General features: G+C 34.2%; 1 protein-coding gene across 1 annotated transcript; it reads left to right on the top strand.

Moving 5' to 3' along the window:
* The first annotated feature begins 8 nt into the window (after positions 1-8).
* LOC129233196 (protein-L-histidine N-pros-methyltransferase-like) lies at positions 9-26,901 on the top strand. The gene is made up of 4 exons (XM_054867258.1): positions 9-61; positions 8,149-8,367; positions 10,427-10,620; positions 26,474-26,901. Exons 1-4 carry the CDS (start codon positions 9-11, stop codon positions 26,689-26,691), a joined length of 684 nt encoding a protein of 227 aa, XP_054723233.1. The 3' UTR covers positions 26,692-26,901.

Here is a 26,901-nt window from a genome sequence, read left to right as displayed (position 1 = left end):
GTCAAGAGATGGTGCTAGTAGCTCTGGTGGGTGGTGCTGCACAGCATAAATTTTTATATAGGTATGTTTTTTTTTCAATGAAAGCCTACCTGGGATCTGAACTTTCACCGCGATTTACTTGAAACTTTAAAGAGTCCCCTTGCATCCCTTTGCTTCTCACTGTCTCTAATGATAAGCAATAAATTTTTGAAATTCGTTAAAAATCATTTTTTTTACTTACCGGCGGTACTTTAAAATTTTATAACTCAAGTTGCATGGGAGCTTTTGCAAAAAAATTGCTTTTAGTATTTTTTGATCAATATATCTATCAAGTTTCAGAGTGGGACCATATAAATGAATACAACAAATGATGTGAAAAAAAAATTTTTTTTCAATTTTTGCTAAAATTTATTTTGAAAGGTTATAACTCAAGTTCTCAAGTTGTATGGAAGTTCCAACGTTGTTAATAACTTGTTTTGAAGAGAATTCCCTGCAATTTATTTGATAATTTTCGAAAAAAATACCTTTTTTTTCACAAAATTTAAAATTAAACATTTTTGTGATAGTGTCTTTTGAAAAAATAAATGATTTTTAATGTATTTTAAAACCCAAAAATATTCTGAGAGGGACCATGAAGATATTAGTAGTTATGGGCTCTCGACAAATGATGTCACACTTTGAGGGGGAGGAGGGTTCGAGAAAGTGTGACAGTTTGTGACATGTGGGAGAGAGGGCGTAGAAGAAATGTGATATCACACATTTTTTCGTGAAAAAACTCTTATGAGAAACAGCGGGACATGTGACAAGAAAAAAAGAGAGGGTCAGAGAAATGTGACACTTTGGGACACATGAGGGATAGTGTCTAATTTGTTGCGAAAAAAGTAGGACATCATTCATGGAAATCCGTTTACTAACATTTTTAACAAAACTTGCAAAAATGTTCTCACATACATTTGCTGTAACTGCTGATCCATTCACAGTACCATTCTCAAAATTGTTAGATGTATTGTTCATTAAAATACATTAAAAATCATTTTTTGTTTTTTTTTTCAAAATCTCCAATAGAAACTATTTTAAATGTTTTGAAATATTTTAATTTTTAAATATTTTAATTTTTCAACATTTTCTTTCCTTTCAAATTATTTAAGTTACATATGTGACTTGACTTTGAAAAAGGGGGTACCTATTATCCCGAAATACCTGTAAGCAGTTTTTCCTGCTTATTGGTGCATTAATGCTTTGTTTTATATCCTTAATTTGATTCAATGCATGTAATTATCTTTAAAATGAACTATTGTGCAACTCTACAGCACCCATAAAACCTGAGTTATGGCGTTTTAAATCACTGCTGGCAAATTAAAGAAAAAAATACTTCCAAACGAATTTCAAAAATTAATTACCTATCCATTATGAGTACTAGATTTTTAAAAAAATATATACATAAATCTTGAAACTCAAAGTGTTAAATTTCTGAAAGTTTCATCAAAATCTGAGATGGTTCGATGGAGTACTCCGTTAGTGATAGTAGATGGCGGGTCAAGGAATGATGAATTAAAAAAGTACTATGTCTTTTAACAGGCGTACATGGAGTACTCGCATCCATTCTTTTGAACCACTAGAAAACATTTTTGTATGACGAAAAGGAAATAATATATATAAAACTCCTTACAAAACTTTTAATTGAGGTTTTATACTCACAAAGTAACAGATTGTTGCCTATTTAAGCCTTTAATAAATAAATACAACTTGGAAGTTTTAGATACCTCCCCCACCCCCACCCCACCCGCCTCACGATTCAGTGATATAAGGAAGACATCCTTTTCCCTAATTTAATACGTCTTCCTTAGCGCGGAACCCCTAATGGAACATGTCAATATGTTTGAATATTATCATTCGAATCATATTCTTAGAACTTAAAAGAATTCTTTTCCAGGGGGGGAAAAATCTTCTGTCTCATAATAGGTGGGTCAAGGGACGATGGTTCAAGCGTAGCAGCAATCCTCGCGAGATGCAAGTTTTAACATTCTGAGAACTTCCAACTTCCGAACTTCCAACTCGTTTATACCTTTCTTAAATATAAGAAACGAATGATAGAAAGGTAGTGAGGGGGGCGGAGGACGGAAAGTCAGGAAAAGCACGTCTTGATTTGCAACTCGAACTTGAGCGCGCGGAATGTCAGCCCTTTTGCTGTGCAGGAGCCATCTTAAAGCTAGCAGGCGATTTGCTTCATGCAAAAGATCCTGCCGTTCTCTTTTTCAAGTAATAACGCTACTCCGGCAACTGTAATTCTAGCGACACATAGAACATCTTTAAGGATTTTTTCTGGAAAAGGTATTGATTTACATCGCTATTTGCTTGCGCTGGAAGAATGAAATAATAATGAAAAAATTGCGAGGGGGGAGGCAATCGAAAAAAAAAAAAAACGCACGGGAAAGGGGGTTAAAACATCTCTATTTTGTGTTTATCTGTTCCGTCCAATGGGCGACGGTCCAGCATGGAATAATCTTCGTCCCTCTTAGCAACTCACTCCTGTTGTCATGACAACGAGCGTCACCTTACTCGGTAGGATTTCAGTCGCTCGTTTTCCATTAAAATTTTTGCTCTTCTTTTCTTTTGCTGTTTCCCCCTTTTCTTCTCTATGCTTTTCTTTTCTTTTTCTTTATTTCGTGAAATTTCATTTGTGTCGTGGAGAGGCGTCATCGTATGGAAACGCAGGGGGGGTCAGGGAAAATGGGGGGGGGGTGGAAGACAGAGGAAAGTAGCCAATCAGAGAGAGCTAAATTTTCAATCGACCGGCATGAAAGAAGTGGTGGGAGTTAGGAATTGGGAAGGGGAGAGCGATGCTGGTCCCCGTGTCGCTTGTCCTGTTGAAGATAATGAGAATTGTCCGGGACCGAAAGATTTCTGAGATCTTTTCTCCTTCTTTTTGTATAGACTTTTTAAATTTTTCTAATACATAAATTTAATGAAGTGAATGCTGTTGTATATGCTAATGTACACCGCTAATGAATTTATTTAATTAACATGATTGCTGACAAATGAATAACTTATCAATCGCTGCACCAGACAAATTACCCGCTTTCTGTCTCAAATATTTTCCCCGAGGGACTCCCATCTGGTAAGTCACTGCGTAACAGGTACAGGGGACCCTCAGGAGCGATGTCTCAAACACTTCATGCGGCATTTATAAAAGCTTAACATGTAAAGTATTTCCAAGCAAACAGAACTAACTAATATATTTTCTCTTTATCTTTCGTAAATTTCATTTTAACACATATCCACCTAGGGGTGCCCAGCAAAGGAGAGTCATGATGCAGACTCCGTCATTGCATTTTTATGGGGGGGGGGATTTACGGGTATATTTTTAATTATTTGGGGGTCTTGGTCTCAGGGGGCTCTGTAGTATTTGGGTGTGCTATCGCTGTTGGAGGGATGGACATCTTTTGTCCAACTTATAACACATGTTTGCAATTTAATGTGATAAATGTACATTGAATTGTGTGCATTCTTAAAAAAAAAAAAAAAAAAACACACACACACACACATAATTTAGATGCATCCTTCCCCCTTTATATATATATATATATATTGATCTCTCTTGAAAACTTCTTCAAAAAATAAATAAACAAATAAATAAAACAACTTGATCTTTTTCCTATAATTTTTCGACCCCCCCCCCCCCTCTCCTCTCTGAATACTATAATTTGTTTTCCCTTGAGGAGCTATCCTCTAAAAAAAGAAAGAAAGAAAAGAAAGATGAAAATAAGATCGCTCTGTCTCTCTCTTTTTTATTCTCAATGAAAATTTATTTTAGAAAATGCAATTAACATCTCTCTCTCTCAAAAAAAAAAAAAATTGAAAAATGCAATTAAAAGATCTTTATCTCTCTTTAAAAAGTTCTTTTTGGAAATTAAATTAAAACCCCCTCTATAATATCTTTTTTTTTTTTTTTTTTTTGATAGAAAAGGCATGTTGTTTAAATTCTTAATGCAATTCTTATTCTTCCCACAAAAAATGCTTTTAGATAATGCAGTTAAACTCTATTTTTTCTCAAAAAAAAAACTTTTAAAAACGCAATTAAGACGCTCTCTCTCTCTCAAAATGTCTTTCTGAAGACGCAAGTAAAATATCTCTTTTTTTTTACCACAAAACTTTTTTTTTTTTTTTGGAAAGTTTACAGTTGAGGTATCTTTTCTTTCTTCGTAACAAGTGTAAAGAACAAACTTTATCTCACAAAGTATGACCAGCAAATTTATAGAAATTGCCCAGTTTCAACCGTATATGTGAATAAATTTTTAACATGTTTGTGATTTTCAGTGCTCGTTTTGCACGGAAAGTTGTAATTTTTTTTTTAGCTGGTATCATTCCTCCTTCCCCATCGAAAACACATCGCATATATAAAGACCGCCGTGATATTTTTTTGATTGAAAACTTGCTAAAACATGACCTGCAGCGCTAGTACGTGCATAAGTTTCATTAAAAAATCAAATTTGTTTTACATGTACAATAGTTTTTATATAACAAATTGTATTTCTTGCGTTTTAACAACTACTCAAATTCAAGAAAACTCCTCTTTCTTTGTCTCACAATTAAAAAAAAAAGACTTTATAATGAAAAAATTGTATGAAAGGCTTCATTCAAATTCATTCTTTTTCTTTTAAGTGTTTTTTAAACGATAAATAAATGTTAAGCCTGCCATGTACAAGTACATGGCTATAAATAAGCAGTTTTAATTATTGTCTTGTATAACATCAACGTTGAAGAAACAGTTACTAAGTTCAAAACAATAGTTTTTAGATGCAATCAAGTTCAATGTTTTAATGTTATGAAAAACAAATTATCATTTTACGGATTTTGAGCCCCTGCGCCAGTTTACTGATTATAAGTTACAACTTTTTTTGTTTTTCATCATGAACTACTGAGCGGAAGGTTTTAATGACTACCGCAGTCCGTCAAGTGAATTTTGAACCAAAAAACTTGACTTGAACTGTACTCAGTAAGCTTGTACTCAGCCACTGGTGTGACTTTACACTACTTGAATTACACTGTCGTGTACAGGTAAAGAGCAGTAACTGAAAATTTTTCATTTTTCATTTCTTTGCATTTTTGTCACCTGTTGTACATTATATTTATTGTACAACCTCGTTTATTTGGTTTCCGCTGAAAAAAAGGCGCGAAAAAAACGTCGAATTCCAATATTTTCCTACTGTTAGTATTGAATCCACCACACATTTCTTCAAATATCTCGAAACCTCATTTCTGCAGGCACTGCCGTTTACCTGCACACGGCAGTACACATTAAAATGTGTCTATCGAAAGTGTGAAAAAGTTATGTATAATTTGTGTACGGAATTACAGATTGTATTTATAGAATCCATATCGGGTTACAGTTGTTAGAATAACCTCAAATTTACTAGGAGAAGGTTGCGGTCATTGAACCGATTCCATGAATAGACTGCGAAGATATTTTCCCGTGCCAGAAACGGGGTCGTTTCCAAAATTTCAAAAGTATTTTTTTCTGAAAGAGCATGCTTAAAAACATACGATCTGACCATTTTTTAAAATAATTTGTTTAATATTTTTTAAAAATTACTTAAATCGGTGAGCTTTCATTGTTTAATTTCTTGGCGATGACATCACAAATGATGAAATGCCATTCTGTGTTGCCACTCACAGAGCTAAATATTTAATTCGCATCTTTACTCACGTGTATTGGCAACGATATGGTTGATAACAAGCGTAGAGTGCAATTTTAATTCGCTGCTTGTTTATCATAACGTAGAAACGTAGTAGAAAGATGCGCCAAAAAGCATCATTTGTGACGTCATAAAGACCACGCCTTGTTTGAAAAATCGGACATTTTAAAAAATTAATTTAAAAAAAAAAAATGCTGGGAAAATGAAAGTATTTTCTGGGCCCGTGTTATTATTATTATTTTTTTTTTGCTCATTCTATCCATTTCAATGACTAAAAGTAGTACTTTTGACTGAAGGAAACCACTCCATTGTGCAGACGCGTAATCAGTTTTAGTACGTTCCTTTGTCTGAAAACAGTCTAGTGCAGAGTCGTCAAGTAGTTGAATTTACTTCATCATATTGTTTCACGGTCAGATAAGATTCCTACCATTTTCTTACTAACTATTGAGATTTTCATTTAGTTATAACATGTTTTGAATATCAGTGATCAATAATTGAACGTGAACATTGACTTAAAAGAGTGCCTTTTCAAGTACAATTTCCCATACTTCATGTTTCGTCATGATTCGTCACAGCAGTGACACCTTTAAGAATATTCAAAATGACGCAGTTGCTATCGTTGGACCGCTAGGTGTTTTCACGAATGGATCACCTAACAAAGTAGTTCATTCATGGAAAATCGCAAATATTGTTGTAACTTCAGCTCAATTACCTTTGAAAGTTGCTCAACTGTTTTAAAATAAATATGCTAATAATGAAAAAAAGTTTATCAGTAATTCATGAAATTCTTTTACTTTATTACAATTTCAACTCATTCTTTTTTTTATAAAATTGAAAATTTAAAACATAATAATACAGTTTAAAATACTTTTGCTGTTCCAGAAAAATGCAAAAATTAGTATATGGCCAGCGGACAAGTGAGAGCATGTAACGTGCTACTATAGCTTATGGAAATGGTGGTATGGACCTTAATGAAGTCTGCCGACAATATAGAGTCCTGAAAGCAACTTTGAACAGTCGCATGGGAAGTTAAAAACTGGCTTGTTCTTACCTTAGTCACTCAGTAGAAATTTAGGAGATAAGCCCTCCGAAATAGGAATATAATTACTGAATCATATTTTGAAACTAGAGAAGACGAATTACTTCCGAAAAATTGGGGGAATTGACCTTTCAAAAGACTGAGAAAAAAAATATGTCCCACAGATTTAATTAAGACAAAAAAGTCTGTTAGTATTACATTCTGTGGTAGTTTGAGACTTAAGCTTCTGGTTTCAGCAATAAAATGGTCAATAAGTTCTTTGACATTTTAGAGAGCAAGTACAATCTTGCGTCGAACGAAAATTTTCAAAGAGGGGTTAAACAAAACTCCCTACAGTTCAAAAGAGGTTCAAAAGATACTAGCTAAGAACGGTGTTACACAGGTTTGGAAAATATCAAGTGCTGAACGGGGTGTGATGGCAACAGTTGTGTGTTGTGAGTGCTGGGTATTTTTATGTTCCTCTTATCCCAAAATAAAACATTTTAGAAGTTAAATCTCTTTTTCTATAACTTATTGTTATTTGTAGTGTTTATTGGTCGCCTGTTATAAACAGTCGTAAGTTATGCATTGATTTTTTAATTGCAGAATATGGTCCATCGATGGAAACTCGATGGTCCATCCATAGCAACCGGTTGCCATGAATGGACCACATGCTAAAATATTTATTTTTAATTTTCATATTTTATTGTGTATATTTATCATAAAAGTGAATATTATTATTAAAGGAGAAATATACTGAGAAATTATTCCTATAATTAACGTGAAATTTGAATCGGATTTCCTTTTTTAAAAAATCGAAAACTGTTATATGGTTCATTGACGGCAACCTTCCCCTACTGAAGCTAAACATTTGCTGACGTTTTCATGCTCATACATACACACACTCATGCTTATACCCTACTGCAACAGATTCTTGAATAATAGCGTTTTTATTTTTATTTTTTTTCCTCTGAGTTATAACAGGTTGAAGAAAACCAACATAGGACCTATAAAACTGTTATGTACTTCTACTGAAACCCAACTTTTAAGTCTGTTCAGAAATCGACAATTATTTTAAGCCTACCCATAACTGACTACTATTTTATGTCCTTTCAAAGCTGACTATTAGTTTATGTCTATTCAAAGCAGACTACTCTTTTATATCTTTTTAAAGCTGTTTATGATTTTATATTTTTACAAACCTGACTACTATTTATGTTTTTATCAAACGTGACTACTGCTATTTTATGTCTCTTCGTAGCTGATTGCTATTTCATGTCTATTCAAACTAGACTACTACTTTATGTCTATTCAAAGATGTCTACTGATTTATATTTTTTTAAAAGCTGACTACTGTTTTATATCTTTTCAATGCTGACTACTATTTTGTGTTTACTCAAACCTGACAACTATTTTATGTCTGCTCAAAACTGAACATTGCTCTTTTTCTTCCAGATTTCTTGGCCGAGGCTCTATGTTCGTGTTCTCAAACACTCAGCTGGAGAACCTTCTTGGAAATTATATGCAGCCGACTTGGAAAGAATGTGGCAACATGTTGGATTTGGGTGCTGGTGACGGAAAGGTCACTGAAGTTATGTCATCGTATTTCCAGAATACATATGTCACTGAAATATCGGGTGTCATGAGAAGAATTTTAGCAGCAAAGAACTTCAGGTAACAAATTTATATTCAGTGCAGTAAATAACACGAAATAAGAGATTCCCGCACGCTTCGGATTTCATTTAGAGTCACTTTTGATTCGGTTTTGTGACGAATTTGATATCAGATTGGCGAATTAGATGCTATTTCGTCCACGTGACTGGTTGAAAACGACAGGGAAAGAAGTTTGACTGGTACGAGAATTACTCTTATCGTTAGAAGGAAAATATGGTGTAATCATGATGGTTTTTAAAATCCTGGAAAGCATAAGTAAATTTTATGCTAATGAATAATTTTAAATCCTATAAAACAAACAAAACATAAAGTTTCATCCAAATGTAACTGTATTTAAATTTTCTAAACTGTGTAACAGTTTTTAAACTTTTTTACTAAAAAATTTGGGATAGAACTCAACAAACGCCGTGCTCCAGGTTACCATGGCGTCCAAAAAAAGGTGGGGAAGGGGGGGGGGGATTCTGCTAAACTGTCTGCATTCCAGTATTTATTTTTATAGAACTGGTCCAAATTTAACCGTAACTGTGAATCAATTTTTAAAGATGTATATGATTTTGAATATTCGTTTTAAATGGAAAAGTGTAATTTTTTTTTAGTATTTAGTAACATCTCCTTCCAGAGTTGTGCTATTTTTTTAGGACGTTATACATCTTCAATGTCTTATTTTTCTTTAAACTGAAAGTTAAAAAAAATATGTATAGTATATATAAATATGTTTTGAAATGTATAATATAGTTTCGAAGAATGGTGATAAAACGATGCATCGTGAAGAAATTATGATATAATGTCAAAGTTTTGAAAAATAAGAACTTACTCCTATTCCAGTCAAGAAAAAATTACATTTGAAAACCAAAGAATATGATAATACAAGCAATTTTCAAAAATTGATACGCATATTATAATATTTTGTAGTAATTCAAAAAAATATTTTTGGTATTATAAAATGGTAAAGTTCTTGTTATTAACATTTGAAATATTAATTGAAACCTACCAATATTCAGTGCAATATTTATATGCTTAATATTAAGCTTATTTGTACTCTAAATGCTTTGTACAGTCAGGCTTGTCTATGAGGGGCAAAGTGAAATAGTTCATTTCATTTACTTTTTCAGTCTTTTATCAAATAACTAGCACATTCATTTATTAATTAGTTCATTTAAATTCCTTCACTTAATAATCTTCTTATTTATTCCTTCATTCATTGCTTATTTTCTTATTAATTCGCTATTTTATTCACTCATTCTTTTTTTTCGTTTATTCTCTCATTTCCTTTTCATTTATTCTTTTATTTACCCATTTATTTGATAAAAATACCTTTAATATTCGAATAGAAAGCATTTCATTAGAAAAGTAATTTATTTTTCACTTTGCTCCACAGAAAAGAAATTTTCTACTCTTTTTTTTTTTTTTTTTTTGGTGCAAATTTGCTGCCAAAAATAGAAAATAATGTTTCACTGCAAGTTTTATTGAAAAATACATTATTCCCTTTCTTTATGAACCGTTATTTTCAGAACAAATTTCCAATTTGTTCATTTTGATAAAAGCAAGTTATCTTAACCATTTCACTTTGCCCCACATTCTCCTACATGACTCTACTACTCTATATCGAAGGTCATCTACAAATGATGTCAAGTTTTGAGAGGGGGGTGGAGTTAGTGCTCGAATTTGTGATTGTTTATAACAAGAGGGAGAGAGAGGCTAACAGGAAGTCATAATCATACTTTTTTTTTTCTTTTTGTGGCACTATGCTTGTAAAAAACAACGTGACATGTGAGAAAAAGAAGGGGTCAAATTTGTTGAAAAAAATGTGACATCTTTTATATATATATATATGGACAGCCCCAAGAGAAAACAAATAGCATTTTTCAAGTCATTCATTTTTATTTATTTATCGATTTATTTATTCTTAGCAAGAACAAAATAAATTTCCTAAATTTTGCTTTACAAATTTCACACTTCTACGAATCTTCAATCTATTTTTCTGTAGATTTTGAAATTCGTTGTCTCCGAGCAACGCTCTTAATTAATCCGATCTTTTTTTCTTCCCCCCAATCATTAGGGTATTGGATATCGACAACTGGCATGACCCAGGAGAAGGGCCCCGATATTTTGATGTCATCAGTTGCCTGAATCTTCTGGATCGCTGCGACCGTCCGATAACGCTGCTTCAGCAAATTAGGAACAAATTGAACCCAGATAGTGGGCTTTTGATTTTAGCCGTGGTGCTCCCACTCAATCAGTACGTAGAATCAGGTAAGAAACGTAGTTAAGGCCTTATGAGATAAGAAGTTTCCAATTGAAGAATTTTGCTTTAAACCGAAAACAGTTTTACTTCAGCAGTTTTAAGAATTCCAGGAAACAAATTATAATTGTTCCTGATAAAGATTTTTTTTTTTTCTGCTTTATCAATTTTTTGTTTGTTGATTTAGTCCTTAGATTATAAAAAATAGTTTTTAAGCCTTCACTGCATCGGAGATGTTTTTGTATTATTGAGGTCTGGTGTAGCCCCAACGTTATATTTTTATGCACTCCACAAAATGTAGCAAATTAAAGTAGTAAAATTTCCAATGATGTTTGTTATTTATTAACACGAATACAAATGTAAGGGGCTAGAACAGCGGTTCCCAACCTGAGGGTAATTACCCAGAAAGGGGGAAAATGGAGTTTTCAGTAGGGTACATACACTATACGTCCAAAAGTATTGGGACACTTTGGAAAATTCACATTTTTACAGATTTCTCGAGAAATAAAAGACCAATTGCTCTGTAATTTTTTTCACGTAAAAAGTATTCTCCAGCTGACATTTTTCAATGAAAATTAATTCTACTATTCAGGTAGGGGACCAACAACAAATGGAGGAAACAAAAAAGTTTTTGATCATATTTCATTGTAAATAGCTGGGAATAAGCTATAAATTTCAGAAATAAGTTAACATTTTATGTAGAATTTATTTTTATATTTTCGTGAAAGTACCTCTTACACCCACGGAGATATAAGCATTTCTTTCAAAAATACAAATTTTTTTTTTTTTTTGAAGGTTTTTGGCTCATAATACGCAGAGTTTTCCGTCAAACGTTACTAAACTCTCGAAATATTTGACAGCATACAAGAGAAACATAATAATAAAATTTGAAGCTGAAAGATTGAAAATATTATGAAATATGAACGTTTAAACTAATGAATTTTTCACTGCGCATGCACGAAAGATAGCAATTTATAACCTTTATAATCAAAAGCTCATATAGATTCTGCCACTCTAAAAAAAAAAATCCACCTAGATATCTTTAAGATGTAAAAAGTTATCAGCGATCTAATTAGTCGAATTTCAATAATTCTTAGATAGGTGACGACTCGTGAGGGATCGTTCGCAAATAATCTGTTTTTATTATGAACCACTCTACACGATAACAGGTAAGTGTTGCCAGTTTGCGAACGACCCCTTACCTTTCGTCGCCTATCCAAGAACTTTTGAGGTTTGGCTCATTAGATCGCTGATAACTTTTTAAATTTTAAAGATATCGAAGTCGAATTTTTTTATGAGTCACAGAATCTATATGGGCTTTGGATTATGAAAGTTATAAACTGCTATCTTTCGTGCATGCTCAGCGAAAAACTAATTGCTTTAAGCCTTCATATTTCACAACATTTTCAATCTTTTAACTTTAAATTTTATTATGTTTCTCTAGTATGCTGTCAAATATTCCGAAAGTTTAGTAACGTATGACGGAACACTCTGCGTGTTATGAGCAGAAAACCTTCAAAAAAAAAATGTATTTTTGAAAGAAATGCTTATATCTCCGTGGGCGTAAGAAGTAATTTCACGAAAATATAAAAATAAATTCTGCATAGTATGTTAACTTATTTCTGAAATTTATAGCTTATTCCAAGCCATCCCGTAACTTATTCCAAATTTATAGCTTATTATTTATTTGCAATGAAATATGATCAAAAACTTTTTTTTTTGTTTCTTCAATTTGTTGCTAGTCCCCTAAATAAATAGCAGACTTAATTTTTATTGGAAAATGACAGGTGAAGTATACTTCTTATGTGAAAAAAAATTAAATACCGATTGGTCTTTTATTTCTCGAGAAATCTGTAAAAATGAATTTTTCAAAGTGTCCCAATACTTTTGGTCATATAGTGTATATGTACAAGGATTTGGTCATTGAACGGTCACAAAACAAAATTATATGTATAAAATCTAATTAACTACTTGATCTGCAAGCCATTTAGAAAGAAAAGCAGTGCATTACAAATTTTAATTTTTATGTAATAGACTTTGAGCAGAACTTTCAAATATGCATTGTCCAAAATTGCACCAAATATTTTACTTATTTTTTGAACAAATCTATCTCAGCCGTCTGATTGACTACTTGATTTGCTAACAACCTGTTAAAAAGCAGGTGCTTCTCTTTTTGAATGATAAAATTTATTTATTTATTTTTTAATTTAAGGAAAAAATGCAGTAGGTAATTTGTCTTTTAGACTGAGCTATGTTATGGGTAGCTGTGTGAGTTGCGTAAGAAGAGGTTGGGGACCACAGCTCTTAGAACCAGGCCCCGGTCAAGCCATGGTGCCTAGACCCTGGAGCTCATGTGGACCTTCCTCTTCCTTCTGTTTCTACACACCAAATCATCATTACCATGCACGTTATGATATTCTGAACAATTTTCTGTATGAGTTTGAACTAGCTGCGTCGGCGAGCTTAGCACGGTCTGCCTCAGAAATAAAAGATATGTCTTGTGACGCGTGTTCAACAATCAGGCTCGAACAAAAAAAAAAAAACTAAAATTTCGCGACAGAAAAATAACCAAAACGGAGAAATTTTAAATCCCCTGATAGCAGGAAAAGCTTCATAACAAAAGCAAGATTTTTATTTGATTACGCTCGAGAAAAAAATGACAACAGATATTTCTTCTCGATGATTTTATTCACGCTAATTGAAACTGAGCTCGCGGCAGACGATAAATTTTCGATTTAATATTGATATAACTTTGCTTAAAAATGCTTATAACTTTTCTCCTGGTGATTTTACAGCCTTGGTGGTTTTGGAATCCGAATAAAGTAAATCTATTTCAAGGTTTTTTTTTTTTTTTTTTTTTTTTTTGCGGACTTTTGAATGAGACTGAAATTAAGACAATTAAATAATTATTTCGGTAGAAAGGACATTTAATGTCATTTTCAGGTCCTAAAGTTATAGTTTGAACGGTTCGGTACTGTTCTGGCATTCAAAATCCACCTACATTCCTTCTCGGGTGCCCAAGTACCTCCCTGCCAAATTTGGTCGAGATCTGACGTAAACTATGGATTTGTAGTGACATACATACTTACATATATATTATTTGTTTTATTTATATAGATTATAATGAGGTATGTTCTAATGTGGTAATTCAAATTCCAGTATTTTCAGTATGACATTTTAAAAAATTCCACTACCACATTAAAAAAAATTTTTGGTCTTAATATCATAGTTAACTGAAAAATAAAGTAATCCACACATGTCATTTAGTAGTGCATTTTATTTTCAAAATTAATGCTCATTTCTCATCATTGTACCTACTGATGAAATATCGTTAAAAGATTATCAAAATAACGTTAAAAAATAGTCTGATTTATCTTTTCAGAAAAAACGAACTCAGTTTAGGAGATCCTATAAATAACGTTGAGGCGCCTTGAACATGGCCAGTTGGTCCATTGATTTATCTATTTTTTACCAACATCATTGCGGAACCTTAAAAGGCAACATAATTGTGTTTTAAAATTTTAGAAAAAGTAAAACAATATCGTTTTAATATTAATAGATTTGGAAAATCTAAAGTTAATTTATAACTAGAGAAGTTTATCACTTTAAAAATTATGGTAGTCGTTGCAACTATTTTCTTACTACAGCATTCAAAAACCTTTGGAATATTTTTTTTTAAACTCTGAAAGGAACGACAAAAAAAAATCTTTTTTTTTTTTTTTTTTCCAGACTTCCAGGCTTGTTGTGGAATTGGAAGTTGTTATCCAACTGCATTGATTCCGCTCCACCTTATTCCGTATATTGATCTCTACGTATTACCAGTTTCAAATCTGTTTTACTTCTTCGATTTTAAAAACTTCATTTTTGCTGGAGAATGAAAATATTTTTTTTTTCTAGGGACTTGCATTTTATTCTTCACGTCCTCGGGAGTTTTTGCAGTTTCTTGTTTATTTACTTTTTCATAGATGGCAGCACTAACGAACTGCTGTCGGTTGCTCTTTATTCCTGGTTATTTTATTCTATTGTTTACCAGTGATACCCGCACGGCTTTGCCCGTAATAGAAAAATCAAGAGGTCTTTTGGTTCGCCTGTATATTTACAAATAATGTATGGTGAATTTTCTCGCCAGTTGGCTTGTACCCATCTTACGGTTCCACGTTATGATAATTTCGTATCTCGCCAATTGGCTTGTGCCCATGTTACGGTTCCACGTTATGATAATTTCGTAATTTACTCGTCATCTTATGATATTTTTTTTCTTAAAATTGGAATAGAAAAAGAACCACATCGAATTTTCGAAAAATCGCTTCGAGGTGCACACCCCCATGCTACATACTAACTTTGTGCCAAATTTCATGAAAATCGGCCGAACGGTTTAGGCGCTATGCGCGTCACAGACATCCTACAGACATCCAGACATCCTCCGGACAGAGAGACTTTCAGCTTTATTATTAGTAAAGATTAATATTTTTTCTGCTTTGACAGTCAAGAGTTTAAAAAATTTCTACCATTTCATAACACTCAAAGACCATGGATCTTTCAAAAATTGTCATAGTTTTAAAGAAAAAACCTACTGAAACTTAAAAAGTAGTTCTTCAAACAAATTGACTTAACACCCTGAGCGATATAGTAATTTAAGTACATACAGGGATTCCCATCCCCCACATCTACGATAGCGCAACAGCACCACCCCCTCAAACATGGCGGTGTACATCTCCCCGCCCCCGCCCCATAAGGAAAAAAAAAAGAAAATACACTGTTCGACATTGAAAATGCAACACCAAGAAGAAGTGGTCAGAAAGTGATGAAATTTGTAAAAAAAAAGACAGAGACAGCAAGGAATAATAAATGATCTTAATTTCAAAATGATGGGCAGAATACAGAGCGAGAACGGCGTCGCACAGTGTGGCATAGTGGGCAAAAATCCACCGAACTCGCGCGTTTTGAGCTAGAATCTTCTATTATGACTCAAAATGCGGCAAAATTCTTCGACTATTTCGTAGTGGTGCTACAATTTTGAATTTCTTAACCCCCTAAGCCCCGCAGAGCTCAGAATGGACCCAAGTCGAGATTTTGAAAACTAAAAAGTATGACCATATTTTTTCCCTGATATGTGGCTCAATGCTTAGTATAAATCGAGGAATTTGATGATAAAACACAACTTTTGATCGCTGCCGGATGTTTAGAAATGCTTTCTTCCACCGTATAAGTCATTAATAACATGATTTTTCAGGTTTTTCCGTTGAAAAAATGGGTTTTAACGGTCTTCACACATCTCCCGCTCAAGAACAAATATATATTTCAATTCTAATCTACAAGTTTTCAATCATTTTCCAAAGTTCAAAAGGTAAAAACCTCCCTAAAACACCGAAAAATTGCTCAAAGTCCGAATTTCAGCTCGAGAACCTACCATTGTCCACGGGAATAAATCTGCAATAGCGGCAAACAGCTTATTTTATATGTATACATTTATGTGTATACATTTTGAGAATAAGACGTCTGCGTTCGAATTAAGACCTTTACATTTAGAATTTCCGAATGCTTTTGATGTTTTTAAGAAAATTTAATGTATTAAAGTAACAGTTGAGCAAATGTGTAGACGCAATATTAGTATGTTTGTTTCCTTGGATTAATCGGAATATTTGAATTATGGCAGGTATGTTCACTCTTTTACATAAGTATGCAAAATAGAAAACTTTGTCCTCTGTTACATAAATAAGTATTTAAACAAATTATGTAAATTACATTTTTTAAAAATCAGTTTCTGCGTGTAAGACCAACAAAACAACATAAATTTTAATATAAATTCAATAAAACTTTATAATAAAGTTAAAATAACATGTCTTTACTGTTTTTCATACTTCTAAAGTGAAAGCTAATGGACATATAATTGTAAATATTTGTTTTTTAAATTAAATAGAGTGAAGTAAAATCATATAATTTCATTAATCCTTTCATCCCTACCTTAAATTTAGCTGTATTATAACCTATAAATGATTTTATTAGGGACAAAACTGGGGCTAAAAGGGTTCATCTGAGCATTAATTGTTTAGTTTAAAACACATTAAAATTTTAACATGTGTTTTTACATTTTAAGTTAGAATTTCAACAAAAACACTTACGTAAAAGAGTGAACATACCAGTTACAAATCCAAGACTGCGATTATTCCGAGGAAACAGACAAACATACTAATTTTGCGTCTACACATTTGCTCAACTGCTTCTTTAATACATTAAATTTTCTTAAAAACATCAAAAGCATTCGGAAATTCTAAATGTAAAGGTCTTAATTCGAACGCAGGCGATTTATTCTCAAAATGTGTACACATAAATGTATACATATAAAATAAGCTGTTTGTTGCTATTGCACAGATGTATTCCCGTGGACAATGGTAGGATCTCGAGCTGAAATTCGGACTTTGAGCAACTTTTCGGTGTTTTAGGGAGGTTTTTACCTTTTGAACTTTGGAAAATGATTAAAAGCTTGTAAATTAGAATTAAATATATATTTGTTCTTGCGCGGAAGATGTGTGAAGACCGTTTAAAACCCTTTTTTTCAACGGAAAAACCTGAAAAATCATGTTTTTAATGACTTATACGGTGGAAAAAAGCATTTCTAAACACCCGGCAGCGATCAAAAGTTGTGTTTTATCATCAAATTCCTCGATTTATACTAAGCATTGAGCCACATATCAGGGAAAAAATATGATCGTACTTTTTAGTTTTCAAAATCGCGACTTGGGTCCATTCTGAGTTCTGCGGCGCTTAGGGGGTTAAGAAATTCAAAATTGTAGCACCACTACGAAATAGTCGAAGAGTTTTGCCGCATTTTGAGCCATAATAGAAGATCCTAGCTCAAAACCCGCGAGTTCGGTGGATTTTTGCCCACTATGCCACACTGTGCGTCGGCTCAGTAGGATGTAGGACCACCGCGGACAGCGATACACGAAGAAACACGTCTAGGCATAGAGTCAATAAGGGTGCGGATGGTGTCCAGAGGGATGGCTCTCCATTCCCTTTCAACCATTTGCCACAGTTCGTCTTCTGAACGAGGCAGGGACAGAGTCTGCAAACGGCGTCCAGTCATTCCACACATGTTCGATTGGTGACAGGTCAGGAGAGTATGGTGGCCATGGAAGCATCTGTGTGCCTTGGAGAGCATGTTGGCAGATGCGATCACTGTGAGGTCGGGCGTTATCCTGCTGAAAAATTGCATTAGGTAGCCCTTGAAGGTAAGAGATTGCCACCGGCCGCAGCACATTATCCAAGTATTGTGGGCCGTCATAGTGCCCTGAATACGAACTAGAGGTGATATGGAATTATACGCAATTGCGCCCCAAACCATTATGCCACGTTGTAGTGCTGTGGGACATTCCACGGTTACTGCCGGATTAGATCTGTATCCACGTCGACGCCACACACGTATGCGCTGGATAAACAGAAGCGGGATTCGTCTGAAACACGACATTTCGCCATTCTGTCATCCACGTCGCTCTAGTCCGGCACCATACTAAGGGTTGCTGTCTATGTTGAGGGGTCAATGGCAGTCTTCTTAGCGGACCCTGTGATTGCACACCACGTGCCACCAAACGACGGGAAATTGTTCTGGTTGACACGGGAACATTCAGGGTATCTTGCACCTGCTGCAGAATCGAGGAACATGTGACTTGTGGGTCTGCTACAGCTTGTCGGTGGATGCGTCGACCCAAGCGTTCTGACGTCACTCTGGCAGCCTCTGCACCCCTCAATCTTGCCACATTTCGTTGTTCCAACCATCTTTGGCACAGCCGATGCACCGTGCTCGCATCCATGTGGGTATCAGCTGCGATTTGACGTACGAACCAACATCCCCTTCTCTGTCCGATCACCATACCCCACGTAAAATCGTCTATCTGATGGAAGTGCCTTCGTTGACGACGGCCTGGCATTCTCTCGTGTTACACGTATCCTCCAAGACAAAAACAAAATTTCTTCGATAATTCTCCAGTCAGAAATAGCGACACGAATATTGCCCGTTCTGTAAGTTCCTTCCCTTACATCTTACTTCATGTGCCTCGGAGAGCTGCGCATTTCACATCATTGATATAACTCAGTGATGTACGTCTACTCTAAAATTTGCATAAATTTCCGAACACTCCTTCTTGTTATTGCATTTTCACTGTCGAGCAGTGTATGTTTCAGTAGAAGTCTGTGCCATAGAACCCACCCCTCGTGTGCACCCTCTGTATATACAAAAGAAAACAAATTATTGATAAAATTTTAAATTACTAAAATCGTTTAAAAACTTAGCTGTGTTGCAGTGTTCAATCTTATGAAATGAGAAATTAGTGAATGTACGTACATCCATTTGTTTCCATTTCAATTTATTTCGCTCCGTTGAAGCAACCACCATACATTGGGTACATATTAGTGCTATCAACTACATTGCATTAAGCAATAAGTTACCGCCTTTAAGCCATTGCTAACGGCAGAACTACATGCAGAATTACCGACCGACAGCCAGGTTATGTCATCATGAGATTCCTGCCTCATTTTTTAAAAACTGGGACACGAGAGCAAATAACTCATGCGTCTAAAAACATGTTCCACTATGTGCTTTCGATTGCTACAAATTTATATTTTCTTCAATATTACATTATCGTATAATTTCCTGATCCGTACAGAAACATACGCGCAGCGTTTTATTGCTCATGCTAAGTTTCGGTGTGAAAAAAGCATTAGAAATCAGAACAGAATCTATTACAGAAAACTCCCGATTATTCGCGGATCTTTTCAAATTTGTTTCTTAACGACCATTAAATGTTTTTTAAACTTCTTATTGTGTTACTGTGCGTTTTTCGCTTTTAACACATATATTTTACATTCAATGTTAGTAGATGCAATTTAGCATTGCTTATAGCTATAATTCAAATGTATGTGTGAGTGTTACTTATATTTTTAAGCAATTGTATACAGTAGTATCATTTTTTACCCATTATTCGGTTTATCCGCGGTTTTCGCTTATCCGCGGTTTCCGTGCCACCCTATTCCGCGGATAATCGGGAGTTTAGTGTATATTGTAATCGAAACTTTATTTAAGTACGATCTCAATTACGGTAAAAGAAAACAGAATTTCAACTTAAGATCCTTCCATTTATTTTGGATAAACAGCTGTGGAATAAAATGTTGCAAAGGGTGTTTTTTTTCACAGGTATAGAACTTTAACTTGGCAACACTGTTTAATATGTGAGCCATTTTGATAGCTGTCACTTGTTTTGTGTTTACAGTCGACTCCCGCTACAACGCGATCCGACTTACGCGAAATGGCTATAACGCGAGTTTTTCAGGAGCAACGAATTTAAGAGCTAAAGCGAATTTCTCGCTCTCAGCACGAAAATATTTGGAAAGGAATCGCGATGCTAAGTTTCGGCTTTGTTATTGACTACTAAACATTGACTTCGTGAATGTACTTTCATCCTTTCAGCATCACTCACTGCGCAAGTTCCCACTCACCGCACTATAAACATAGCACGGTTAGTGTGTATGTATCACCACTCCTCATTTTTCATTTATTTATTCTAAATATGAAAGGTGATGAAATATTGTGGCCCCCAGGCACGCTGTTTCATCTAAAGTTTGAAGATGAAAACAAAAAGCGAAAGTTTGCGACAATTTAAGAAAAGGTAAAGATTCTTGACAAAAGCTTGAACAACCAGAAAGTGAGTCGAAGGTAGCACGACAATTAGGTATGGGGTGAATCTTTCATACGGATAATTAAAAGTCAAGAGAAAGACAACCCGTATAAGTCCAGGGGGTCCCAGGCCCATAGATGTCAATGTTATAAAAGTAAATGCGAAGCTACTGTATTTAAAAATATATTAGAATGACGATCAGATTGCGCAGGATAAATCATCATCTTCATAATTTTTAAGTTATAAATGTAACTTAGTGTATCTACTGTACAGTACTATAACAGTGCATTGCTTTATTATTACTACCTACTGTACGTATCGTACTGTTTTATTTTTATATCTCTCTCCCGTTGATCATCGATTTTGTGCATCGTAACAGTATTTTGTATTAATAATACAACTTTTGTAAAAAATACGGTAAAAATTCATCTGTTTATGTAGGAAACGGTGATATATAGTTAACAAATGGTCAAAAACAGTTTAAAAGGTCTCGAATGTCTAAAATGATTTGGGTATGTTAATAAAAGTCATATCCGCAACACTTTTCCACAACGCGAAATTTTGACTTACGCGAGGAGTCTTGGAACGCATCCCTCACGTAAGTCGGGATCCGACTGTAGTTTTATTTATCATTTCATGGTGAATAGACAACAAGACGGTGTAACATGCCACACAGCATGCGTCACAATTGATTTATTGAAAGAAACGTTCGGTGAACGAATAATTTCTTGTAATGAACCCGTGAATCGTCCTGTAAGATCATGCAATTTAACACCGCTGGACTATTTTTGTGGGGCTATGTGAAGTCTCTGGTCTACACCGATAAGCCACAGACGATTGACGTCTTGGCAGAGAACATTCGCTACGTTATCACTGACATACGGCCTCCAATTGCTGAAAAAATTGAGAAAATTGGACTTCCCGATTGGACTTTCTTTGAGCCGGCCGAAGTGGCTATATGCTGGATATCATGTTACTACTATTATATGCGAGAGTTTGTCTGGATGTATGGATGTATGAATGTTTGTTACTCTTTCACGCAAAAACTACTGAATGGATTTTGATGAAACTTTACAATAATATAGCTTATGCATCAGAATAACACATAGGGTAGTTTTCGTCCCGTTATGGGGGGCAAAAAACCCTTAGGGGGCATTGAAACACTATTTTCGTATAAAGTCTCTAATATGGGGATGAAAAAATACTTGCACATATTAACATTATATGTCAGTCGAAAGCTCTGATTTTTCTGCTGAAGATGGCACCTGTTCGAAATTTCTAAGTAGAATAAAAAACGAGTTATGAGCTTTTTAGTTCCATGTTCGAAGGCTTTCCTCAACTCAATACAGTATTCAGTATATCTTCTCAACTCCCTGTCGATATTAGCGACAATTGTTGTATTGTTGATTACCTTTGCTTTTCGTGATTGTTCAAGGCTTTTCTTAAGGCAAATCTTGAAGTAAGATTTTTGCACAAGATTGGCAAATAATACATGGATTTGGCTGATTATTTTCCATTTTAATGCAACTTTGAGGCAATTAATGGGTTTTTTTATTTATTTGTGTTGACTGGGTATTTAATCGATCAACAGGAATCTAGCCAAACTTTTTTTGTGGAATCATTTCAATGGCTAAGGCATTTGGCAATTTTTTCAACTGTCGCTGTTTTTGAAACTAAAGACCACGCAATACTGATTCTCGGTTTTCATCATTTAACCACATATATCCATTTCTATAATATTTCTTTCTTTAAATTTGTTAACACGTAAAATGATTCGTTAACTAAATCAAGCAAATCCATAAACAGCACAAAAACTTCCATTAATTTGCCTTTGCGCACAATTTCAAACAATTACCAAATTTTTACTATTTATTGGAAACATTTCGGGTAGCATCGTTTTATAATCACCAGAAGTATCTGAGTATCTGGCGACTCTATCTCTTTGATGAAAATTAGTAACACAGAGTTTTACAAAATTGGGAGGGGGAGCCTCATTTAAGGTATCCCAAAACGATTAACGCAAATTTAAAAATTTAATAACATTTTAAATCGCAGTAATGGATTACGGCCGGCTACATTTTTTAAAAGTTGTACATTAATAGCAATATAGAGAAGGTTTTAGACACATCGTTTTTTCGATTCTAAAATTCATACTTATTGCCATTTTTCTTTTATGGGTAAGGAAGAAGCTCTATTTCTAATCACGTCAAAGCGGTGTGTTTTGAGTTATTTCAGTTAGCAGAGAACGAATAAAGGTAGCGATTTTTTCTCATAAATATTACAGACCCAGATAACGCCGAGTATTTTTGCTACATACAATTATCTGGTAACTAAATAAAGTTATGAAATAAAGTCTGCCCCCTACCCCCAGTTACCGTCAAAGAAAGATATTTTTTTCGCCAGGAACGGCCAAATACATGCAAAACGTTTTCTTTATAGCATCTTCTGTTTGGAATTAAAAATTATATCTTATGAATATAGATTAACCAAACATTTTACGCAGTTTCATAAACTTGGCAAGTCTCTGGCGAATGTATGATACTGTGATCCTTTGGCGATAAATAATGGATTTGGATTTATTATTTTACATTTTAACGCTGCTTTTAATTGCAAAAATATAAAATAAAACTAAACAAAATGACATTTTAAAAACTCATTTGATGGGCAGAGTTATGATAACGTGTTCGGGACGAGTGTTCAAAAATTTTGGCGCTACAACCATTACAAAAGTTGCATTAAAATGTAAAAATTCCGCCAAATTAATTTCGGTAAAAAGATCATTAAGTACAATAAGGTATTGAAGTTAAAATTAATCCGCCAAATTAGTGAAACAACGCTCTTAAATAACATTAAAACTACTATTAAATCTTACCAAGCGACTACTTTAGTGCATTGGCGAATTATTTAAAATTTTTATGAAACTTTTCATTTTCTTTTTTATGTGTCTGTATTTTTAAGGAAATATCTAATTAGGATTTTGTGGAAGTAATTTCCCTATTTTAATGGCGACAATGGAGAATATTGTTCTTTCTTTTTTTTTCTTTTATTGTGTTTTTGTTTTTTATTTGTTTTTATCCTATATGACCTGTACTAATGAAGATTTTTGGAAATAATCATAACTAAGACCATCCGAGTGAAATGTTATTTGAAAACGCTGATAGAGACCATTTTAATAGACTTTTGGAATTTTTTCTTTTTGCGAAAGGTTTTTTGTACTATTGTCCTCATTTAAATGGGAACTAAAAAAACTGTTGTGCTTACCCTGATTTTAATGGTATTTTTACTTTGAACTTTTTCGTATTATGATTAGGACCGTTTAGGTTATTTAGAAACAGTTAACTTTCATCTGATGGGGATTTTAAAAGTTTAATAGTCTCACTATAAAGGGACATTATTAGAATCAGGATTTTTAGTGATTGTTGACCCTATTTTAGGACGATTTCTCCGGTAAGAAGCTATACATTATACAATAATAGCCGGTGTAGTGCCGGATATTATTTGACGGAGATCGGGATTATAAGAGAACTGTTTCACTTCATTTAAGAATAGTTGATCTCACTCGAATTGGATTTTTCGAGAATTACCCAAACTAACTTCTTTACAACTCCTGAACGTTTTCTTGATTTATTTTGTGTGATTTTTGGGCGTCTTCCCGGTTTCGCCAAAATTTCATTTACCCCCTTCCCCCTGATTTTCAGTTTTAATCATATCTTTTGATACATTTAAGGAGGCAAGCAATTTGAAATGTCGGCGAAACAAGAGACAAACCATTTTTTTGGTAACTATTTGACCTCTGCCTGTGTTGACCGTTAACTTGAATCGATTGAAAAAAAACTATATCAACGTGAGCGAAGCCGCGGGTAAAAGCTAGTATTTATATAAAAATGGCAAAGAATCATCTTCCGAATGAAACCAAATTCGTGGTAATTAATACCATTTAACTGTGTTTTATTTGAATCTAAATTTCTATGCCTCTAAAAAAAACACCCTTTACATAGTGTTCAAGACTACACTCTCCGAGAGTAACCGGGTATCAAAAATTTGACTTTATGACTCTTTGTTAGCGTATGAAACTAAGCTTCTTTTTACCCCAGACTAAATGGAAACACCCCATTTATTTCCCTATGAGGTTGATGAATGTACATAATCACCAATCTACACCAGCAATACTCAATCTGTGGCCCGTAGGTCACAAGTTGTGACCCGCTAAATCTTCTAAATGTAAGCTAAAATCATTTTAAGAGAAACGTCATCTCAAAAATTTAAATTACGCTTTGAGTTTATGTAAAATGCACAGAAAAACAGAGCAAGATTACTGAATAGGCCGACTTGGTCGTGGCCTTGAGATCCCCAAATGGCTGAACTGTTTTAGCCAATGACTAAAATTGTAAGGTTTGACTACATAGGAGCAACGAAAAAGCGTTGAACTACGGTCCCCGGATATCTTAATCGTGCTCCGCACATAAGTGTAATTTATATGAAAATTTAATGTTTCAAGGGAAAAAAATAGAAAGAATGAAAAACTTAGTTGTTTTCATTTACCCCAGAGAGTAGATGTATGCGGTGAATGGAAACACTTAAATTGTACATCAAAAATAGTAGGAAACTCAAGACTAAAAATTTTTAGTAACCTTCCACATGATGATGTTAAACCTGCTGAAACCAGTTTTGTCCTACCGTGGGAAGGTAAAGTGCAGTTTTTTTTTTTTTTTTTTTTTTTTTCAGCGGAAACCAAATAAGGAAGCTTGTACAATAAAGCTAACGTACAATATATGACAAAAACGAAAAATATTCAGATACTGCGTTTTACTTTCCTACGGCAGAGTTAATCCGCATTTGTAGACCTGCTGGAGGGGAAGATGTAAGATCACGATACTTTTAATAACTTATTTTTTTTCTTTTTTCACGTTATCATCTTCAAACAATGATAAAGCCTACATAATTGGGATGTTTCCGAATTTTAAAAGTATTTTTTTCTGAAAGAGCATGCTTAAAATCATGGGATGCAACCATTTTTTAAATAATTAGACAAAGTTTAATTTGTTTTAAAAAATAATTTTAATCGGTGCACAGATTCAATTAAATCTTTTACGCGCATGACATCTCAAGTGATCATATGCCATTCACTGATGTCATTGTTACACAGCACAATATTTTGAAACAGATTTGAAAAAAAAAATATTATACCGCAATGATAGTGATGAATTTCATGTTTACTTCAGAAAAACCTTCATTCAAAATTCTCTCAATTATGATTGCTATTAATATTACTGCTGACTGGCAACCTGTTGTTTTTTTAATAATGCGTAAACATTTTGTGCGCCAATGGAGTAGCGCGCTAAAGCACATCATTTCTGAAGTCATAAAGACCACGCCTTATTTTCAAAACTGGATATTAAAAAATAATATAGATAAAACAGCTGCGGGAAAAATAAAAGTTTTTTCTGGCTGAATGGGATTTTTTTTTTATAGCAATCACGATTGCTTATTGCTTTCATTTGACTGTTTTAATGTGCTATCATTTTATTTTCCCACCAGCACCATCTGCAGCATAACCGTCGACCGGCTCCTCACGATGCTGCTCCTCTAGCGAAAGCCATCTCGAGGTTGCATCCATATGCTACACTTACACGCATGCATACACAACTACACACATACACACGCACACACACACAAACACATACACACGCACGCACACACAAACACATACACACACGCATACATACAGACACTTACACATACACACAACTACCCACACATTCATGCCTGCACACAGACACAAACACATATGCCTACACACACATACACATGCCCCGCCCCCACGCACACAAACGCTCATACACACAACTACCAACACTCATGCCTACACACACACAAACACACACGCCTACATACACACACACTCGTGATTGCGAAAAACATCATTTGAATTCAAGATGATAAAATTCAAATAATTTCTTTTTTTTTTTTTGCTTATTCTATCGATTTCAGTGACTAAAAGTAGTAGTACTTTTGACTGAGGGAAACATCCCCATGGTTTAGCAATACGAGAAACTCAGAATCTCTTCCGCATGCTACCTAATCTTAACTCACCGATAGTTTAGTTTCAAAAATTACAACAAGAGCTTATTTCCAATTACCCCATGTTTCCTATTAAATCAACCTGACCATACTATTATCCATTGTTTTTCAGGAGAAGACCACCAACCCGCAGAAAAGATCCAAGTCGAAGGTAAAACTTTGGAAGAACAAGCATCAAGTCTTGCTCAGTCCCTGTTTGTAGAAAGTGGCTTCCAAGTCTTGCGATGGACCAGATTGCCTTACTTGTGCGAAGGAGATTTAGATCAATCTTTCTATTGGTTGAACGATGCTGTATTCGTTATGAAAGTGGCAGATTCTTGTAATAGCTGAACACACAAATGTACGAAATATTTTCCATATTCATAACATCATAACATTGGTACTTACATTTCCTGCGAAGCTGGTATTTAAAAGAAAAATGGTGGATTTTGAACCTTTTTTTTTCCCTCCAAATGGATTGAGGTTGTTCACACTGGGATTGCCAGGTGAAAATTCAGGAAAATAGCCAAACCGCTTCGTGTAACTAGCCAAAAATAGCCA

This window comes from Uloborus diversus, unplaced genomic scaffold (genome assembly GCF_026930045.1).
Source record: "Uloborus diversus isolate 005 unplaced genomic scaffold, Udiv.v.3.1 scaffold_240, whole genome shotgun sequence".
NCBI lineage: Eukaryota > Metazoa > Arthropoda > Arachnida > Araneae > Uloboridae > Uloborus > Uloborus diversus.
The sequence above is the reverse complement of the archived record's forward strand: the minus strand, read 5'-3'. Positions and strand labels throughout refer to the sequence as shown.

Coding starts and splice junctions, on each gene's coding strand:
- LOC129233196 (XM_054867258.1), top strand. CDS start 9: ATGGTGCTAGTAGCTCTGGTGGGTGGTGCTGCACAGCATAAATTTTTA. Junction 62..8,148: donor CAGCATAAATTTTTATATAG/GTATGTTTTTTT, acceptor TTTTTCTTCCAG/ATTTCTTGGCCGAGGCTCTA. Junction 8,368..10,426: donor TTAGCAGCAAAGAACTTCAG/GTAACAAATTTA, acceptor CCCAATCATTAG/GGTATTGGATATCGACAACT.